Here is a 22896-nt window from a genome sequence, read left to right on the forward strand (position 1 = left end):
TTGCTGCTCAGCTGGTCTGGGTATGGAGTTCTGCTATGGAAGTCTCTTCTGGTCTCAGACAGATTCTTCAAAGCCTTTCCCCACTCCACTTAGCTTGATCTACCTGTGTACCTGGAAACAATCAAGGTTCCAAGGTTCCAATACTTGTATGTAGTAATAAATGCAAGGCAGTAGCAAATATTTGGAGTGTTATTGATGCAAACCTATTGTCTTTGCTGGAATAAACTAATTGCTGGATATAGTAAAAAACAAAACAAAACAAAAACAAACAAAAAAAAAAAATAAAACCACAAAACCAAAAACCTACACCTAAATCCAAAATATCACTTTATTTGTTTGGCAAGTGTTTAAAAGAAACAAACCCAAAAAGGAAGTTAATACACATCCTTAAAAAGTAAAGGGTTAAACTAACCGCTTTAGAAGTTTAATAGAGCTTTGCTTAGTTTTTGGGGTTTTTTTAATAATACTGCATTTTTTGAATCCTTTTTTCAGAATGGGGTATAAAGAAAAGTTGTTCTTCCTCAAAGACTGGAAGTGAGCAGGTTGAAGTTTATGGAGAGCAGAAGATAAAATTGAAGGCAGGAGAAGCATAAAACTCTTAACCTGTAAAGTATTTTACTATTCCAGGGGTGACTGTTTGTAGCAAAGATGTGAAGAGAGCTAATTTGGCAAGTCCTTGCAGTCACAGTGATAGTACTTAAATAGAGTTAGAGATTTATATATTTTTTTAATCTACTAAGCACCAAACAACCACATAAAAAGGATCTTGTTGCTTGAAATAATTTGTGGAGGTCTAAAACTCTTGGAAAACTGTAGGTTTCTTCAGCTTCTAATGTTAAAAGGTGAAATTTCATTTCTCTGTTACTAAATCAGATTTTCAAGCCAATTTTTGTATTATAACCTCTGTGTATGCATAACTATATAAAAACCCAACAAAAGCCCCCTGGGCAAAGTGTTATGTAGAGGTTATGTTATGTTTTATTTTATACAGTCCAAATATATTAAAATTTGTTCTGACTAATTTTTCTTTTGACTTGATATTTTACTGATATAATCTCAGAGGACTAAAGCTATATTAGCATTCTATATATTAGCATAATTTAATTTGTTAATTTAATTTAATAATGTACAGTAAAAAAGGCTTAATATTTAAACTTTGAGTTGTTACTTACTGCACTAACTTGGGTATCAAAATCTCATCTAAGGAGAAAAAAGCTAACTTCTAGGAGGCCTTTTAGTTGAACCTTTGTTAATGAAGTATCATCACAATGACCTTTGGGAGTGATGTAATGGGAGAATAATTTCTCTATGGTTATGTAAAACTAGTAATTTAATACATTCTGTGTTCCAAAACATCAGCTTCATTTCTGGAAAATCTGAAATTTATCTTTTGGATGAACCAATAGATTATCACTTCTTTGAAGAGAAACTAGACTGGGATCCTTTGCCTTCCTGCTTTTGATGTGAGATCGTTCTCTAGAGGGGCATTTTGAGTGCAGGAAACAGTCCATTCTTGTAGAAGACTTTAGGTATGTCATGTAGATAAGATTTTAAGTACTGTATTTCTGTGTTTGTTCTTGAATTTCATTGGTGTGATAAGACATGATGTTTCAGAAACCATTACAGCCTGTCTGGTGTTTTTAGAACATCACCCTGCTTCACTGACTGTGAAGCCACACTGATGTAATTGAAGGTAACAGATCAGAAGAAACATTAAATTATTTCAGGTGAATGACTGACAGATTTGAAGACTTTAGCTACAGTTTGAGAATACAAACCAAGCTAAAGTCAAAATGATGTCATTTGTACCAGAAGCTAAGGTGCGCTTTTACTTAGGAGTATGTAGGTTGTCCTGGTCCTTACTAAGAGCCAGCTAAATAATGAGTTGCTCCTAGTTTTTCTGATCTGCAGGTGTTGAGTGGTCACCCTGTAACATGTTTCACAAACTGAGACTTTCTTTATTGAGGAGAGGAGAGGAAGAGGAGAGGAAGAGGAGAGGAGAGGTTTTCCCCTTTGTAGGCAAGTGGAGCAGTCTCTGCTCTAGGAGCTGCATGGTAGCTGTAGTCTGGATTTTGATGGCTGTCCTGCACAGTAGGCTCTGCCTGCTACTGTCCTCTCAGCTAGGAGCTTTTTCATTAGGAAGTCTAAATTTGTAACTCCCTATTAAGGCAGATAATTTTATTTAACAAAGAGAATATAAGATAATGGATATTTGTCAGTAAATGAAGTGGTTGGTCTGTGTGGGCTGATCTGAAAGCACAGGCAGAGAACTTTCTTCCCTAGGAAGACCAGGTGAATCCCATTATCTCAGTTTGTGTGTTGCTGAAGCTGTGATTATACTGTAATTTTTAGTTTGGTACCATGCCTGTATGTTTGCTTTCTAGCAATTTTCCCTTTACTGGCTGATTGGTCTTTGTTCAACAGTTGAATATTAGCTAGTGATAAACTGCAAAAGTCAAACCACTGAACCCCAGCAAAGGAAAAAACTGATCCTGTTCCTTTGGCTGGGGAAGAGTAGAAGACCACCTACCTTATTTCTCCAATTCATGCACTTGTAACTTTCTTAAAAGGCATTTCAGCTTTCAGTCTCCTTTTTAAGGAGGTTGTTAACTTTCATTAGATTAAGATTTAGGCCTGTACCAATACTAGAGCGACCTGTGATTCCTCTTCCATGTCCTCTGTATTGACTGGTTCCATAGTGTTTGGGGTTTGCCAGTGTCCCTTACCACTCTTATGTCCCCTAGCAGCCATCTGGAACAGGGATGCTTGGAGCTAGTGTCAGATTATCCATGTGCTCAGTGAGCAGCCAGCAGCCACAGAGAACCAGGCAGAGGATGGCACTAATGTGGCACTCTGCCTTTTTTTTGTTCCTGCTTGTTTTAATGCAGCTTGATAGAGAGGGGAGTGGAGCCAGCCAAGACCGCAGGGATTCCTATTCAAATGTAACCAAGCTAAAAATTGCCTTTGGCTCTATGAGAGATATGGAACATTTCATACAAATCAGGGTTTTTTTCTGTAAAGTCGTATCGGATCTTGGAATTTTCATCCACATTATTAAGGTTTATATTCTCGCTCATGTTTAGAGCAGATGCTAACAATAACTGTTGCTGTTGAGAGCAAGATTCCAAAGTTTGTGTGGCTTTTTTATTGTTGTCTTTAATATTTTGAAAGAAAACCAATTACACACTTTTAAAATACATCCTGATTCGTAATGATGACAATGTTGATTTCTAAAATGCTGTTCAATTTTAGATATGTTTTTATGCTAAACTCCTCTGTACAGTGTTCAAAGACTCAGGTTGAAGTTAACAGAAAACATTTGAGTATGGGTAATTTTCAGGACGATGTTAGAGATATAAGTAAAGGAAATTTAGGAAATCAATCTGTACTACATTTTACAAATCTGGAGAAGCTTTTACTTGTACTAGTTAGCAGTGTATTTGCAAGGGCAATTTAATACAGTGCTTTGTTTACTTGCACCAAGCAATGTAAGTGCATTCCAGAAATGTCTTTTTTGTTCGGTTGGTTTGTTGGTTTTGGTTTTTGGTTTTTTTTTTTATTTTTTGTTTTTGTGGGGGTTTTTTTTGGTTTTTTTTTTTTTTGGGAAGGGAGAGGAGAGGCCATGTCTGACGTTTCATAACATCTAAATGATTTAATTGGAACACCCAGCAGTCAAACCTTATGTTACCAAAGTCTTGAGCAGTATAGCTCTGCAAAAGCAATTAGAAAGATATATTAAGCACTCCCAGCTGAAAGTTTGAAAACTACAAAAACAGCGTGATGCAAGGAGCACAGGAGATACTCTCTTGCCATTTTTATGAAGAGCTAATTATTTACTGTTTATCTGGAAGTTTAAACTAAATGCAAGCTGCTAATGTAGACTTTAAAACTGAAAGGAAATTAAATTTGAACACCTGAATAATGAGATAATGTGTTTTATTTCCTTTAGGCAATGTAATAAATTTGCAGTGTATTTTGCCTGATGTGTGGATGATAAATGAGGTTTGCAGAAGTGTGTGCACGTACACAGCGGAATCCTTAGGAGCACCATGGTGTCACACCAATTTTTTCTGTAGGGTAGAATTTTGTTTGTGCTGCGGGATGATCATGTTCATGTCTAACCAAAAGGGAGACATTATACAAGAAATACCTTGGTATGTGCTACAAGAAACTTTTCTTGGTGTTCCCCAAAAATGTAAATAAAAAAATGAAGACATGCTTAAGACACTATTTTGGGTATTTTTACTAGCTAGACCTTATGTATTCTTAATTTTTTTAACACTGTCAGGAATTTATGATAATCAACATAATATTAAAGAAATTTCCTCTGTTTTTTGTATTTTAACTGATATTATGGAAAAAGAACAGTAGTAGCCTTGCTTTTGTATCTTAACATGTGTTTAAATAGAGAATCTGTGGCTTCTTTTTTGTGTTTAGATTTCCTCCTCAGCCTACAAAGTTTACAGGTTGAATCTAGGGTACTGAAAAATTGGAGAGCCTTACAGTTTTAGTAAATAAGTACTCCTGTTACAATTATCACAGAAAGTTATTCCCTTGGCCTTTCCTTCCTAAATTATAAAATGACTGTTAAGGGATCCAGAGAAGACTTCAGCCAAGCTTACTAATAGGGAAGATTTGAGTTGCCTGTAGAGGAGACAAAGCTTTGAAAGGTTGTTTTTCTGGTTTCTTCTTGCACTTCAAGTCTCATAAATAATGTTAAAGACTACTCAGTCATTGTTTCCAGCAACTCAGAAAATTCAGAATGATAGGGGGAGGCCTTACAAACTCAGGTTTAAAGAAAAGAAAATAGCAAGATTGGAGATAACCTTATTTTCATTTCCACATTTTGAAACTTTATTTGTTCTAGAACTAAAAGAGTTTTGAATGTATTTGTGAATATGTCGGGGCATATGTAAAGCCTAGAGTTTTGAAATAAAGACTAAAATCTGTATCAGAATCAGAAGACTTCTCACAGAAACTGGAGTTATGTGACTGAATTATGAAAGCACATGAAAATTGGATGCCATTTCTGTGTTGATATTGCACAGCTGCAGAACTTGTGTTCATGTGACTTGATTCCTCTTTGGTATTGAGATCTTACTTTGTGTGGTACAGAGGCATTAATGGTATTATTAATGTAACCATTCTGATTTGGCGAACCCTAGATTTCCAATTACCTTCTTGGAGTTTGCTTCTGGTATAGGGAATATTAGAAATTTTTTTTTTCACTGAAAGTATCTGCAGATAGATGTAAACAATACCTTGTTGTATTGGAAGGATTTTGAATGCATTTAGGAATAGCACCGCACATACTCCGTATATGTATTCTTACAGTCTGGATGCTGTTGTCCAGGATTAATAACTGTTAGAGATTATGGAACAGGACCAGTGTGACTTTGTACTTGGGTAAACTTAATCTATTGGGAAAGGTGAGAAGAACTTAAATAGCATCAGAAGGAGAAGAGAGCAAAGAGAAAGATTATATGTAATTAGTTTTCAACTCTTTAAATAATTTTTTAAAAAAAGTTTTAAAATGGAAAAAATTATTTACTGCTTAAGCTTTTAATGTGATATCAAGGAAGAAGTGCATCAGACTGAAATTCTTCAGTACATTAGTCTTATTCTGAAGATCTCATGCAGGTTGTATTAACATAATGTTCATTTCTAAAATATAGATGTTTTATTTTAATTTTCTGTAATGTGTTGAACCTTATAAATTATGATTGAAGTATAATTTCTTAGTCCAGGAATCCAGTAATTTTGGACTGTCATAATGAAGTTCAAGGCAAAATATTGGTTGCTTGTAAAAAAGGAACAATTTGTTCAGTATAAGCAACCCCTGATATATATGTTTGGTGATTCAAAAAGGACTACTTTTCCAAAGCTTAAAAAAAAAATAGCAGTACTAGTTTCATATAGTGAGTGACAGAATGAAGGAATAGCAACATTAATACAAATGACAGCTTTTTGTAATCAGAAGAGTGATAGTAAGTTACCATGAGTGCACAAGTGCATTAAGAAGCATCTAAATCATTGTTGCATGGGATGCCAGTGAAAATCTCCTAATGGATAAATTATTTGTCTATCATTTTTTTCAGTTAAAGACTTGGTGCCTCTCTGGAAGATGGGTTCTTCTGCATCATAGCGTTAATAGGCTCTTTAAAAAAACCTTAAATGCCAGTTTTGAGGCAGTTTGGGTACAGACTTGCAAGTCAACTCTGTTAAAGGCTGCTGATTTTGGACAGAATGTCATTATATACATTGGTATTGCTGTACAATACTTTCCAAAACTGTGTCTAGGATCATAAAAAATCCTAAGCCTCAGCCATCCTAAAACTACAGAACAGAGTTGAGTGAATAGAAAAAAACTGGAATGTCAAGAAAACTTGACAGGAAGGTTAGTTAGGAGAAACACGGAGGGGGGTTTTGCTTATAAGATAATTTGTTTCACTTTGAGCTTAAGTCAGTGGCTGAAGAATATTTACCTTGCAGGATCACTGAAAGAGTATAATGACAGCGTGTAGGAATACCCAATATAAGTGTTGTTTCACCATATGCAGGTTTTGTACCTACCGGAATAAATATTCAGGGCCTTATTCAGGTCTGTATTTCTGTGTCAGCACCAATTCACATAAACGGGCTGAGTGCAACAGTTACAAAGGTGAGGACTGTGTTCATGTTGTTGTGATTCGTAGGGCTTTTCCTGTATATTTGTGTTTCTTTTAAGAGTAGTTGATCCATTTGATTCTGTATGAATAAGCTACAGTCTCATGCAAGAGCTGAACAAAACCAGCTCCATTAGAGGTGGGCCTCAAGGTGCAGGCTGTCCTACCATAGTGACAAAAAGAGGTGGAGTTTCACTTTATTTATATATGAGAGTCCTGCTCCAGGAGTTGTCTTTCCATCAGTCCTTAGTGGAGTCTGAGTCAGAGAACGCTGAAGCAGGATGACTGAATTCTGCTTTCCAAATATATCTCAACCAGTTGAGTAGCATGAATAGTTAAGAGAGAGAATTAAAGAGCTGTCAGCCTTTCATTATCCTATCTGGTTCTTAACTCTTGGCTCCAGAGCAGTCCTTTCCCATAATAATGCATTATGGTTGCACTTGCTTAATTAAAATACCTTTTATTTAAATGAAAAAGTTGTACTTCTTGTAAGCTGTTCTTGAGTATTTATTTATGGAACATAACTATTCTGTGCAATCCCTGTTAATGTAAGTACATGGTTATTAATTTGCTTACTGTAGAGTCTCAAAGACAGAAAGCCCTTGTACAGTGGAAGAATATAATGAAATCAACTTCCATGGAATAAACTTTTAATGAGATTTGCCTGGTTGGAGTAAGAACTGCTTTAATTTTTTCAAAGAAAACATTAAGATCATGCCATGTATCACATTTTACAACCACAGGACTAAAAACTTCTTTAGGTTGGCAAAACGTTGGCTGGATCTATATTACAAGTAATCTGTAGTGGGAATGGATCCATAGAAGAAATATTCAGTGGATGCTGAGGACTTGGTGGCCACAGGTTGTATTTTTTTAGAGGTAATACTTTGAGTGAATTCTGCTCTGATTCCAGGGAATGTTTGGATGAGTAGACCACTGCTGGAGAACACCTTCCATTTTAATTTCATCAAAAAAGCAGTGTAGTTCATTTGCATTATGTTAAGGCTGCTCCAAAATTAAAAAATAGAAAAATGTACCAGAATATGCTACTTACTAAATATTTTCATTCATACAGCTATTTGATTAAAATCATTATATAGAAGCATAAATTTTCATTTATGGCATGAACACAAATGGAAACTATAAGTAGATCTGAAACAGTTCATAGTATAAAATATAAACCCTCTTTGCTGTGGAAGTAATAGTCATTTTTCTTCAACTGGATGAAAAAATGGATTGTTTCCTTTATGTTTGTATCATAGAAAAATGGAAAAAAATTACTTTCCTTTTTCAAATACTTGAGAGTAAAAAAAGCCCAACTCTTGTATAAACTTGTTTTTTATAGATAAAGAGACTCATGAATTGTGGTCTAAGTCCAAGAGATACTTCAGATGTTGGTTTACAAAGTGACTACAAAATTCTCATAACATTTGGAGAGGTGAAGGGCTTTTAGTAAAATGCATATGAAAATAGAGCAGAATTGCTAATGAATTGTTTCTTGAAGTAGAAAGGATGTGTATTTTGAAGTAGAGCACTACCTGCAAGAAGCAGCTTTGTGCGTGTAAGACTCAAAGGTTGCAATCGGCAGTGTCTACCAAATACAGAAGAAAGATGGTGGAAGATTTCCTGATGAAATCGTATGTAAACACAGAGGTTTAATCTGTGTTATGACAGCATAGTAATGATCAACCTGTTAGTGTCAAATTTCCTCTTCCTTCCACAGTGAAAGCAGACACAGTTGCTGGAACATCCTTCATTTAAGTAGTTTAACAGTTTCTAGTTTCTGTGTCGCAGTGCAATCTGTTCTGTTTATTGTAATCAGCTATTAATAAAATGGTAACAGTGCAAGTGGACTAGAGGAGCAGAACTGGTGTAAGCAAATTCTGATACTTTTTCTGCAGTAAAAGACTGAGAGGTAAACAAGTTATCCTTGCAATGTAAGCCTTCTATTGCCTAGCATTTCTAACACTTCCTTACCTGTCATACTTAAAACCACAATAAACCTTTTGGAAAAACAATTGCATTGAAAAGCAAAATGGAAAATGCTTATCTGTCTACCCTGAATTATCTAGTTATTCTTTGTGTGTTGCTTAGGCAACTCTCCCTGTCTTTAATGGTGGAGTTAGAGTACAGAGAGATTTTGCTTCATTTGAGCTGATAGTTTTTGTAAGAATTAGGCACTCCAATACAGTGAAGGACAGTCTAGGCTTGAGCAGCTTGGGAGAAAGCCTGGCCAGGCTGTGCTGGAGTTCATCATCTTGCTTCATTACTAGCTGCCATGTGAAACCAGTGTCAACTTTTAATGGAATAAGGGGTTAATTAAGATAAACACCTGGAATATGGCTTTCTGCACTACTGACAGAGCAGAGCCAGTTCATCTCCAGGGACAGGGAGAGCGGGGGCAGTGGGATAGGCTTGCAGAAGGGCTTGGTGAGCCGAGTGCGGAGCTCCTCACTGACCTCCCCTGCAGAAAGGAAGCCTGGGGAAGGTGGAAGTGAGGGTGAAGGATGCTGAAGGAATTGAGAAACACTGAGCATGAAGGTACAGGATAAAAAAGCCAGAACTCAGGGAGGGCTTTTACAGGTACAGTGACAGCAGATGGGAGTGTGGTGATGCAATGTACCAATTCAGACCTCATAACTCAAGACATGCAGATCGGTTTGGGTTTTTATAGTAATACTTTTATGCTGAAACAGATCCATTTGAACAGTATGAAGTGTGAAGCATAATCCTTTCTTGTAGGCACTATGTGTTCAAACCTGTTTAACTAGTACTAAACTGAGCAGAAGGCTCGTTTGCTTTTTGTCTACTTCTACAGACTGGATGAAATAATCAGGAAGTGCAAACTCCAGCTTGTCACTGCACAAGAGATAAATGTTAATGTAGCATTCTTCTGGCTCTTTTGTTATAATAAAAAGCATACAGGAACTTTATCTTAAAAAAATATGCATAATTTCAGCTAGGATTAGTTGCCTTTTCAAAATGCTGACCAGCTGCTTCAAGTAGAGTACCATAAAAATCTTTTGCTTTGAAGCATGAAAAATTTAAAAGATGAATAATAGTAAAAAGCAAATAGTTTGTTATTTACTCTGTGCATGCAGTGAATGTATATTTGTGTGTACTACAGTGACAGCTAAGATTAGCACCTTTTCTGCAATAGGCAAGAAGCTGTTTGAAGTCAGGATATTAAAGGAATCAAATTGATTCCAAATGAATTTCAAGAGAGTGAGGGGGTTTTAGGAGAAAGAGGACATGATACCAGTCCTAAATCAAGCTTAGCAAAAGTCACTCCAGTTTCTGGCAACAAAAGTTTGCAGGGAATACTTGAGAAGGATGTGTGATGGTGATGTTGGGTTCATTCAAAAGGTTGAACAAGCACCTGAGCATTTGCAAAATAGTTGACGTGATGGTAAATAAATCTAGAAACACTCTCAGAAGGTAATGGAATGTCAGATGCTATCTCAGGACTGTAAAATCAAATTCAGACAGAAGAGATGCCTGTGGTTACTCTCATTTTAAATACTATTAACAGTGCCTTTGTAATTTTAGAGCTTGTACTGTTTTAGTGGGGAGCAAATTCACACTAGATCATAGTGGAAAGCAAAGCATGCTCAGATAAAAAGTCAGGCCTGTCAGCCTTGATAGGTTTTCATAAAAAAAAATGCAGCAACCTCTTAATTTGCAGCTCTGTGTTTTCCCATTGCCCATGTTTTGGCAGCAAAGTATTTGAGAGATTAAAGGAACATTTCTTCATGCTGATCTCACCAAGAGTAATCTCACCAAGTCACTTATTCAGAGTCATTTGCCCGCTTTGCTCCTCCTGTATCATGTTCTAACTCCTCACCTTCAAAGCTCAGTATGATTTTGCTTTTGGCAATCTCATTTCTCATTTATTCTTCCCAGATTTTTTTTTATTTTCATTCTGTCCTCTCATCTGGAATTCCCTCACCTTTTCTTGGTGCAAGAGGTAAACATATTCATTTGCACATCACATTGAGGGAAGATTCTTTATGTGCATTTTCAAAGTGTAAAACCTTTAGAACAATACAGAGCTTTACTCTTAAATTTTTACATTGCTGGTAAGCCTTCTGGAACTTCTGAAGCTTGTGTTAAAATATCAGCTCCCTGAAATAGGGACAAGGGCCTCCTGTGTCCCAGGGATTTGTTGAGAAACTGAGTGTTCCAATCTTCTACACTAAGTAGATTAACGGGTTTTTTTTCCTTGTAAAGTAAGCAAGCAGAATGTGTTTTGTAAAGTGATTTGTAAAGTGCTGCTGTAAAGTTCAGTTTCTGAGAGAATTTCATATGTGGTTGGTAAAATGCATATACTTTTCCAGTATCTATGGCTTCTGTTAAATGCAAAAAATTAAAGAAGCTAATGTATTCTGATTAGCCATGCAAAGACTGGCAGATGACATAGTTCAATTTGCTACCACTACTCCAGCATAGCACAGCCTCGTAGTACGGCATTAATCATGGAATCTTTTCTAGGTGTTAGCAATGCCCTATGGCTTTATGTAATTCCCTTTTATTTCTTCTAATGTGGTGAGCTTTTGTGTTAATATATTAAAAAAAAAAAAAGATTGTATTAAACCAAATGGAGATATTTCTAAGCATTGCAAGATGATTTCTTTCTCTGAGATTGCTGTTGACTGTATCCCTTTAACTACTACATATGACACAGAAATCTCATCAGCTGTCATGTTTGATGTGTCTGCCCCACTGACTGTGTAGATTACAGAACTATATTTTCTGGATGTTTAGGTGATTTTTTTTCCCTTTCTGGTGACTGATAGAAGTTGTTATAAGGTTAGATGGCAGTTCAGTTAGTAGGGCAGATTTGAAATTATAACAGTTGCAGTTATTGATGCTTTATTTGTGGAAGGGCGTATGAAGGTCTGTGGCTTTTCTAGCTGCCTCCCATTAAGCCAAAAGGAAAGAAAAGCATTCTGAGTTTACGTGAAAATTTTTCTTTGTTCTGGACTTGGAGCTCAGAATGGCACACGTCTTGCTTGGGAATTAATTATTTGGCTGTTTAAGCAATTGCATTTATGGCTTTTGACAGTGAAAGTAAATCCTAAATGACTGTATTAGAAGGATAAGTATGAATTTAGGCAGCAGCAAAAGAATGCCAAAGATGTGTAATTTCCAGTTTATGTGGAAACTAAAATGAGTGAAAGGAAGAGCTATGTATTAGCTGTGTAAAAAGGAATTTGGGGAAAGAGTTTCACACTGAGATGTGGTCTGTATTTTGGTAATGGTCAGAAGGGTTTTCTTTTCTCTTGTTTTGTGATTTTATGTTCGTATAATAAACAAAAAAAGGAAGTTATATTTAAGAAACTCTTCACACCAGAAAGCTGTCACATTTTCTGTGACAGATTTTGGATGGGAGTGAGTAGTTGTGAAAGGCATTTACTAGATAACTATGCAAAATGAGGCTTCTTGATAAACACAAAAGTACTATCTTGTAATTAGGTATTTTGAACAGGCAAATAGTTCTGTACTCTGAGTTTCAAGGATATATGTATCTTGGAAAAGTACTCGAGACCTATTATTTCAAAGTCTTTTGTTAGGTCTTTGTCAGGCTCTTGACCTTCATAGACTTTATCCTGATATTTTTAGATTTGTTTGCTTCTTTTCTCACTACATTCTTCCAGTTCGCTTTCTTCTTTTCTCCCCTACCAAAAAAAGTTTGTCTTACCATTATAAAGACACTTTTTTCAAAAGTGTCTAGCGGCTTGAAAATAATCAAAGTACATTAGTGGATTAGTAATCAACAGCATCTATTTTCTTTTTCCAAACTGTTCTTCAAAAGGATGAAATTAATAACTGGGCGGTAATTTTCTGCAGTTTTATAGGGGTAGAGGAATTTGGAACAACAAAACTTTCAAAGCAATCTGTGTTCCTGCCTTTCTAACTTTGGATATTCATGGGGGTTTTAATAATGAGAAATTGGATATGATTGGGGAGCATTAGATATATTCTAACATCCCATGCTGAGACTTCTCCGGGGATGTACAGAAGTTAGTGGCACTTCAGAGTAGCACTAGTAACTCCCACTATCCAGTCTCAGAGTTGTAGATATATCCTTGCCAAGAGGGGTGGATGTCTTTCTCTTTCCTTCTTCTTGGAGTATGCATTGTTCTTTTCTTAGAAGCCATGGATGATATTACCTGAAACGAAAGCACATTGGAAGTTACACTGCTAGGAGAATCTAAGTGCAGAGTGAACCTGTGCTGCTGTGCTGATACTGACTTGATGTGCTAGAAGAGATTAGGAGATCCATGCTGCTGTATGGTGGCACTGGGACAATAAAAATGAAGTTTGATGGAGACATCAAATACCCATGAGTCAGACCATACCAAGAGAAAACCAATGAAGATAGTGGCACTTTCAGTTTGAGCATTGGTGTTGGTATAACAGCTTATAAGAGCAAATCTTTCAAACAAATCATTGCTTTTGGAAATAGTTATTTATATAAACATCCTAGCTCTAGGCATTGCGCAGTTTAAGGTTTTGTTTAGATTCTGACAAGGATCTGGGGTTTTTCAAAGCAAAAATCTTTCGTAGTAAACAATTAGTCAAAAGGTTTTTTAAGATTCAGAATGGAATTGTTTAATATGCAAATCAACAGCAATACAGATCTGCATTCTCTTCTGCATCTTGAAAGTTACCTCCTCAGTCTTTCCTGTGCCGACAGTTTTCTCATCATTCATTTTGTTTGCTTGTGGAAGAAGCAATCTTGAACATATCAAGTGCATACAGTTAAACTATTTGGGGACTTGCTGTGTGCAGGATATAATTATTTTCTCCTCCACTTTCTCCTATTTTTTTACTTACTTATTTTATTAACTTAGGAGTTTACTTCAGTGGAAAGTGTTAAGAATTTTCTTTACTTAACAAAATTTGGGAAAGGAAGTAGCTGAGAACTTTGTATTTTGACTAGGCAAAGAAAAAAAGGCAGTATTCTGAAGACACTTTTGTTTAATTTGAAAAGAAGCGTTTACAAAGGTGTGACACAGAAAGGGACTGGGAGAAGTGCATTTGGAAAGTTTTGTAAATGTCCCTTCCTAACCTTCCATATTATTAGTGTGATTGCTTAGGCCTTAAGGCAACATCTTTAAATTCCTTTCATTCTCCTGTATTCCAGCTTTTAATTTCAAAACAACTCTGTGGAAAAGAGTTGCTCATACTTACATTAAACAATCTTATATTTATTTCTGAACATCAGACAAGAAAAAAAAAGCCAAAATGTTTTCTTCAAAAAGCTGTTAAGACAGAGGAAGCAAAAAGTGCTTTCATAAAATGGCTACGTTGAGTAGGCCATTGAGAATTTACCTCAGAAGAGCACATAAGAATTGCTTACATGAATAAAGGAACTACCCATCTGCTATAAAATATAGATTTCTCTGAGTCTGTGCTGTGAAATTCTTCTGCAAGTTAGAGCAAAGTTAGCTGGTAAAATCCTCAAAAGAGTCAGGCAAAGGGCTCTAGGAGCGATTGGTATGTCAACCTGCATTAGATGGATGAAATCTTGAAAATTAGTAATGTCTACTAAAGAATTTTTAACTTCAGTTAATTAAGCAACAATAAAAATGTAATCCAATTTCCTCATTTATCAAGATCCTAAAATTTTTACTGATTGCAGTTAGTCAGCTTTTCCAAAAGTATATAATAAATGTGTTGGCTTGATTATATTTATATTGTATTTTTATTATATTTTTTTTTGTCCTTGGTATTTTTCCTAAAGTAATCTTTCTTCAAAATTATGATTGTTATATGGGTTAAGTTACACACAGTTGAGTTTCAAACCCTGATCTCTTTGATCAGGGTAACCTGGCTAGCTAGTTTCCTCTTGATGCTAAACTTCTACTTTCATTAAAATCAAAAGCTGTATAGTGAGTAACTATATTTGAATATAGCATTTCAAAACAACTACAAATTTGCACTGTTTTAAGTCAGATGTTTGGTCTTTTGCTTTATGTGTTTAGAGAAAAATGAGATTTAGTACAACTGCATCATAGGAAACCAGTAGAAATGAATATACTTACCAAAATTAACATTGCTCACTTCTTTAATCTAGTGAACTATTATATAAAAAACCCCAAACCCTGGTTTACTGTATTCAGTACAGCAATAGTAATTTATATCAGATGTTACCAAAGGCTTGTTTTTATGGTTATTTCAGTATACTGGCAGCTTGATACAGCCTTCTGACATAAAATATCTTACTTTTTTGTCATCCAGATAGCAGGACCTCAGAGACACATTATCTGAAAAAACTTCATATATATTTATGACCTCTGCAGGCTTCTGAGATAGTTCTGATGGCAGAAGTACGTAAAGTTGATTTCTCTAACAAGTTAGTGTTGGGTACAGATGAATAACACTCAAGTCAGCCTTTCTTTGCACAAATCTGGACTTGTTTGAATTGTTCCTTAGATGACAAAAGTAAATGCAGGGAGCCAGCTTTTAACATTCTTCTTGGATTATGGAAACACTTTGTGTTCTGGAGCTCAAAAAGAAACAGAGAGATTTAGTTTCAAATGTTATCGTCTCTAGGTTGCTCTGTCCTACAAAACTGAGTATTTAATTTTTTCAGGTCAAAGCAATATACCTGTATCTTAACACAGGGAATGTGTTTTCTTCCTTTAGAAGGAAATCCAACTTGAGAAAACACATTTTTTAATATAATCAGTTTATAAAGGTCTTTGGTAAGGTATTTTCATATGCTCTATGTCTCAAAATACATGAAAAGTTAAATGCAAGCAGAGAAGGAAGAAAGGAGGCTGAAACAAAGAAAATTGAATTACACAGATCAGGTAGCTATAAATTAAGACTTGAAACTACTTATTGGAGCCAGTGAGATGAAAGAGACATAAAAAATAGAGATGCAAAAGGGGATGTTCTAGCATGCAGGACTGGACTGCACAGTAAAGCCAAAGAAGGCAAGAAAGCAAAAATATAAAAAAAGTAATAGAAAGGATGCATTTGAAAGATCTGAATCAAGAAAGCAGTAATATAAAATACAATAGACCAGAAGATTAAAAGAAGTAATATTGTCCTTCAAAAGGTTTGAACGACTAGGAGTCTGAAGAGAAAATCTCAGGTTTACCTGTACCTACTGGAGAATGTACACATTAAGAACTCACTTGACCCAAATCTGCCTTGCAAACAAGTTTTGGCTGCAGACATTTGCGTTATGTTATCCTTATGTAAAAGCACCTTCTACTGGCAATCAAGTATGTCTTACTGGTTTTTTTGGGGAAAAAAAAAAGAGTTGACTGAAAAAAGTACCTCTGTATCACTAGACTTACTGTACTTCTAATTGATGTGTAATTTGAAGTTTTTTGTGGTAGCTTCTCATCTTGTCATGGTCATTAATGTGACTCTTGGTTTGGTTTAGGAATTGCATGGAAAGAAACCAAATTTGTTGGTGAAAAAAAAAATTCTGTCTTTCCTTGTAAGAAAGTTGCAAATAATGAATGTTAAAGATCCTCTTGTGACATGGATCAACTTCCAGTTTTTAGATTTTCTGTGACGAAAGGCCTAAAAACTGCTGCTGAGGTATCTGAGCAAGCTGGATTTTTCTGGAAGCTGATAGAGCATGTAGCCGGTGTCAGAAAAGTGTTTTTGTCTAACTACCAACATAGGTAGTACTCCTTTAAAAGGTATTACCTCCTGGCCTCTTGAAAACATCCAGTGTCTAAGAAGCTCAGACAGGTGAAACCAGTGTAATTATTCTGGGTAAATTCAACTGGCTCATGGGGAAGCCCAGCCACTTCCCAATCTTGCAGCCAGAGAACAGGGAATGCCTTGCTTGCTTGGAAAAGTGACAGCCAGCAGCACCGTGTCTGGGAGGCCTCAAGAGAAACAGAGATGCAGATGATCCGCTATCTGTTCCATTCATTTCCTTGAGACATGGTTTACTATTTTTTGCTACTTAAGCTAATGTTGGTTCTTCAAGTGCAGTATGTACAGACTGAACACTGTTTTGTGCCAGTGTAAGCATATTTACATTTGGGCTTCTGCCATTAAAACTCCTTTTTTAAAGGAAATCAGATCTCGTGTTTCTCCGCAGGCATAAGTTTCTCTTGGCTTAAGCTTATGAAAAATACATACAGTTGCATATTTCCCATTAAAAAATAAAAGTAAAGTTCGAAATAAGGTGAATGAAAACTAAAGTATAAATCCAAAGAGCAAAATTGTGCATTCTGTAGGTTTCTGAGACAAAATATCTGGGTTAGGAGAAGAAAACCTGAGCCTCATATATATGAATGCATATGCATTTTTTCATATTCTTTTTAAGCCATTTGTTTTGATGTCATCATGTATTATTTTCATTAAAGGAATCTGGCATTTGAAATCTATGTATATATCCATGCCTTTTCTAAAAATTAATTTAAACAGTTTGTCTAGCATCAGTAGCACTAGAAGTTCAGATGTTTTTGCATAAGGACTAAAGAAATAATTTTAAGAACCTGTCATCTGGAATCTTTCTGAATTTTATATTTTAACTTCCTAAAAGGATTTTGTCTTTGTTTTGTGCTATTGTTGTTGCTTACTCAAAGAGCTGGCGGGGTAAGTGGCAGCTGTAAACTTAAGGGTAGGCTGCAAAGTTTTTCTTGCAAAGCCTTTCTTTCATGTTTAGCCAAGCGAGAGACATGGAGTGAAATGTAAACTCTGGCTTGGCATGTCCTCATGGCCATCTCTGCTGGTGAGCAGCCAGAGGGACAGAAGAGGGGCTGAAGCTGCCTAGCCACAAGGGCCCGGAAGGCGCCGGCCATGAGCCGCCACTCCAGGTTGCTCAGAGGAGGAGGAATGTGAAGATGGTGCTTGAGGGCTCTTGATCCTGTACCCCTGAAAGCAGCCCTCCCCATTGCACCCGCTCTTTCTCACTTCATCCTCCCTCTGGGACAGAAGGGAAAGTCATCCACTTCTCCACCCAGTCATTTACTACTTCTCTTTAATCCCTGGGAGTCCAACTGGGAACTGTGTGTTTTGTTGAACTTTGTTTTATTTGGAATTATGGACTGGAACCATGTCTGTTTAATGTGGGAAACAAGCTTTGCAGAAACTCAACCTTTACACTGGAAAAGGAACTTCCCGTAAAGCATTAACAGATGTTTGTACTTTTGTATGCAGATTTGTTTGTGGGAGCCTTTGTGATAAACTGCATAAATGCAAGATGGAGTTCTAAAAATTAAATGATGACAAATGAGTTTGATTGCCTTGACATGATCTGCACTGGTACTTCTGGCTTGTTTTGTTTGTTTTAAAAAAGATTTTTCTCCAACTGTATTTTATATAAAAAGCTGATCTAAAAACCTATTCCTCAGCGTGGGGACATAGAAAGCTTTCTCCCAGGACAATGGGGAGATTCCTGGGAGAAGTGAAACTACTTCCTCCAGTGCAAGAGAGATTTCTATATCCTGTAATAGTCATAATTGCTTGGGGCCCACTTTCTGTCAAGTAAATCTTGGCTCCTAATCCTTTTGTTTGGGTGTTTGTTTGCTTGTTTGTTATTGTGATGGAAAGAGATAAGCAAGCTGTGTTTCCTCTCTTGTTCAGAGGTGTGTTTCTTTTTGCTTCCTCTCCCTCGAAGTTCTCTCTTTGCACTTGTTCGTACTTCGTCTACACTCACTGCTTCCTTCTTTCTGTCTCTGTACTCTGCAGAGAACATAAAACTAAAAAATACACACACACACTTTATATATATATATATATATATATATATATGATTTTTAAATTATTCTATTCTGACCATTAATTCTCCCCTCACTTGGCTGAGGCCCACAGGTTCCCTCCTTGGTGTCTTTTTCCATATCCAGGTTTGATTAGAGTGTGTCATCATAGTGCACTGAGGCAATTCAGTGTGATCATAAAGAAAAATATTATTTGCTTCAGTTTGGAGATCACCAATTGTGAACAATTGTTTGGATCCTACTAATATAATATTTTTCATATTCATCCTGGAGACAATAGAAAGAAGTTGGATTTTCCTGTATTCATATGTAAATCGTAACTCCTCTGTACCTATGTATATACACACATGCTTTTCCTTTGACTGTTTGGCATAGAAAAAAGGTTACTAGAGAAATTAATCTTTGAGATATTATTTATACATTTGAGACATGAATATACATGTACAAAAATTAAAGCTGTCCAAACAAATTGGATTATATTGAAAGATAAAATTTTGTTAAATGTGATATACTTATCAAAACTCTGTCTTCTGCCCAATGGACAGACTCAAAATGATAATTCCTTCTGAGAATTTTCTTACATTGTATGTGATTTCTTGAGATATTGCAAGTGCAGCTCCAGTTTACAATCTGAACTGGTGAAAGACTTGAGAGGAGAGACATACCATAGGGTAGATGTGGCAAATCATATTGGCAACATTGAATTTCATTAAATTTTGCCTTTTCCGTATGGGAAAATTTTTGCATCTAAGATGTGAAATACTGTGCGCTGTGTGACCAAAAAGGCTGCCTTTGCTTTGGAAAGACTATATTAGTAATGCAAGTTACTGCTGTTTGCATCATTAAGAGGATAAGCACCCCTCCGGGTATTTAAATTTGGAAAAAAGAGAGTTTTGAAGACAGTAGCCCTAACACTAGAGTTGTAGAGTTTTACATCTCTCTCTTGCAAAATTAGGAGGTACAGGCTGAGCAATTAAAAAATACCTGCAATGTATATAAGGAATGGTGACAGTGTTAAATTCCAATTCTTCTGATCTGCATTTAAGAGTAGCACCAATGATCTACACTTTTCACATATTATGGAGGAATCAAGTGAAGGAAACACAAGGATGCACACCTTCAACAGATCTTTTCCTGTAATTCTTATTAGCTTATTTAATTGAATTAAAAGAGTTGCTCCAGGATGAAATTTTTCATTTTTAATAAACTGAAATTTGTTTTTCAAGCTGGAAAACACCTCCTTTATGTCCTCATCTTTATTATTCTCTGCCCATGAAGTAAATAAGGTGAAGAAGATAACAAGAAAATCACGCAGGAAAACTGCTTTAAAGGTCTTATAGCAATTTTTTATTCCAGTGTTATATTTTCTTGCAGCATTTTTCTGCCAGTGGTCTCTCAAGTGATCAGGTTGCTTTCCAAGTTGCTTGCTTTGTTTTTTTAATGTTTAATCTTATTGAATTAGTACATAAGGGTTAAAGCATTATGTTTTTCTGCCTTTCCTCTGTCTAGCAACTTTGTATGATTAAAAATCATAATGAAACTTAGAGGGATCTTGAGACTGCAGAGAACTGAAACTCTTCCCACTTGTATGGGTAAAAATCAGTAGAATCATTGCAATAAAATATGTGTATAATTTTACTTTGCAATTTCATACTTTGCAGCTTCATACATACTCTCCAAAAAGATAATCTAAATTCTATTTAGTAATGCTCATCTAATTCTAATGATCTATTTTTTTTTTCTTTAGGGTGTACCTCAGTTACCATGTGCCAAAGCATTGTATAACTACGAGGGAAAAGAACCTGGAGATCTTAAATTCAGTAAAGGAGACATCATCATTTTACGTCGACAGGTGGATGAAAATTGGTATCATGGAGAAGTCAATGGCATCCATGGCTTTTTTCCTACCAATTTTGTTCAGATTATTAAACCTTTACCTCAACCTCCGCCTCAGTGCAAAGCACTTTATGATTTTGAAGTAAAAGACAAGGAAGCAGATAAAGACTGTTTACCATTTGCAAAGGTAAAAAGAGAATACAATTACTATTTGCTTCTAATAATTTCATTCACTTGGATAAGAAATAATACAACTGTTTTGTAGTCTTATCTGCATTTCTCTTTGGAGCTGCACACATATAAAAAGGACAAGTAATTCTGCAAGTATTTCTCCTATATTGATTAGTTTTGCATTCTCTTTCTAAATTACAAATAATTTCTCTGATGTTTTATTTCTGAGAATGAATTTTTCATACTTGCAGTAGTGATGTTCCTAATTTATGAGAAATAACCTAGGTTGTGAATTAAAAAGATTCCATCTTCTAAAGAAAGACTCAAATTGCAGCAATGTGAAAGAAGTCATATCACTAGCAATGTTCTTAAGTAGAAAAACAACATCTAGGGAAGGTTAGCTAATGAGTCAGCTAAGAAGGTTGTGGTTCTGTTGATTAATGCCAAGGAAATACAGGGGGGCTGTGAGTAACATGGGACTGAACATGACAGGAAGACTGGCACTAAGGACAAAGATCACTCAGATGTGGGCAGTTAGTTGAGCTTTGACAAAATAGGAAAAAGAACAGCTTGAACTGACTTCAACCCCAAAAGCAGCATGTTCCTCTTACAGAGTGCCTTCTCTGTGGTTCTTGTCCATGTCCTGCCTTCTCTGATTACTCCTGTGTTATGGAGGAAAATTAAATGAGAAGTTAAATTAGATCTGGGAGATATAACCACTGCATGTTCACACAGGATGATGTTCTGACTGTGATTCGCCGTGTGGATGAAAACTGGGCAGAAGGAATGCTGGCTGACAAGATAGGAATATTTCCAATTTCATATGTTGAGGTGAGTAAAGCTGGGTCCTCAGTAAGGCTGTGCCCACTGTATGTTTAATTTTCTGAAAGGAAAAATAATCAGTACTGGTGATGATTCTAAAATAACCTGAGATATAAATAATCTGAGACCTAAAATGCTCTTTGGGAGTTAATGGCTTCAGCAGTTGAACCAGTGATTTTCACTTAGCTATTTGATACCTATTTTTAGTGAATGGAATTGAAATGAGTATAATTGGAGGCAGTCACTATGTTTTCTTGTCAATACTGGAGTCATGCAGTCAATCCAAACCCCACTTAGTCACAAAGTCAGCAAGTCAGAGAAATAGTTAGCTTTGCACTGTCCCTAATATCCACCTCTCAAAACCAAATTAGCACAACTAGGATGTCAAAGGATATAGTTTGTTGTTAAACAGGTAAAGGATTGGCTTTTTCATCAACAGAGCATATATAAAATCTTCTCCATCTTCCTGCATTTGTCATACGTTACAACAATTTACAGTAAGAGGTAGCAGTTGAGAAAATTTCCCCAACCTTTTAAATTTTAAGAGTTGAAAGCTGTATCTTTTATATAGAAAGACATCAGTGATTAGGAACAGTAAGTACAGCCACAATGATTATTCAAATTTGCATTGCATTACAGAAAGATGCAAAGGTTTGGAATAGTGTTTGTCCTTTTCTGATAGGTATGCTGTGAATATTTGGTATGATACACTTCCCTGCACTGACAGTATTTGATTTAAATAATTGAAACAGAATGATGAAAGAAAAAAGTATTTTCACATTATCTCTGGGATGAGAAATATGTACTTCAGGTCACAGAAGAAATGTGTAACCATACTAAGAATCAAGTCAGGTTTTATTAATTCAATTTCTGAATCCTATAATGAGATGGGAACTTCAAAAAACATTACTGCTTTCAACCAAAATAGAATTTATTATTTTTAAAAGGGAAAAGATATATTTCTTTTTATAGCTTGATGTAAGGATCTGTATATCTGGGGATAGAAAATTTCACATGACTGTAAAACAAGACGACCAAAAAAAGTTTCAACTTGCTTATTGCAATTTTGGCTTCAGTTTAAGATGTTTTTAAAAGCCAATTTAACAATTTCTTGCCCTTGGGTATTCTTTCCTAGCTCCTTGCAATTAAGTGCCCCTTCAATTCTGCCAGTAAAGCTTTTTGTAGTGTTTTTTCAAACTAAATTACTTAGCCTTGTTAGAAAAAATCCTTTCCTAGGGCTGCCACTTGAGCTATTTAGCTAACAACTATATTCCTATCTCTACAAAAGTTTCAAAAAGGGGATACAGCCTTGAAAAAAATATGTAAAAATGAAAGCCACAAAATATATTTCTGTTAATGTTTTAAACTGATTCCATCAACTAAGAAAATGAATTTTCAATAAACCCTTTTAGAACAGGCACCGGCACTTAAGTAAGTATACATTCTCAAATCCCCACTAAAATGGAAAGGAAAGTTTAGAATGATAAATTATACCCTGCGAGTTACTTCAAATCAGAGAGGTGGGTTTTTTCAGTATATACTAAACTGAAATGCATGCTGTAGTGGAGGGCAGTGAGATGTGCAGTAAAGTATGGGTTTGAATTTTGAAATGCCTGGTTTCTGTACATAACTGTTGTTCTGGAAAATATACAGACAACTGATAGAAACAAGTATAGCAAACCATTCTTACCTATTTT

At 35.7% G+C, this 22896-nt stretch overlaps 1 protein-coding gene across 2 annotated transcripts in view; it reads left to right on the forward strand.

Annotated features, from left to right (window-relative positions):
- Positions 1 to 22896, forward strand: part of SH3RF1 (SH3 domain containing ring finger 1) — an 83401-nt gene that overhangs the window by 30882 nt on the left and 29623 nt on the right. For both annotated transcript variants that reach the window (XM_068187098.1, XM_068187099.1), the window contains exons 3-4: positions 20118 to 20393; positions 21113 to 21208. In XM_068187098.1, the coding sequence (XP_068043199.1) occupies positions 20118 to 20393; positions 21113 to 21208 (372 nt within the window). The remainder of the gene's footprint in view (positions 1 to 20117; positions 20394 to 21112; positions 21209 to 22896) is intronic.

The sequence above is a fragment of the Anomalospiza imberbis genome, chromosome 4 (assembly GCF_031753505.1).
Source record: "Anomalospiza imberbis isolate Cuckoo-Finch-1a 21T00152 chromosome 4, ASM3175350v1, whole genome shotgun sequence".
Classification (NCBI taxonomy): Eukaryota; Metazoa; Chordata; class Aves; order Passeriformes; family Viduidae; genus Anomalospiza; species Anomalospiza imberbis.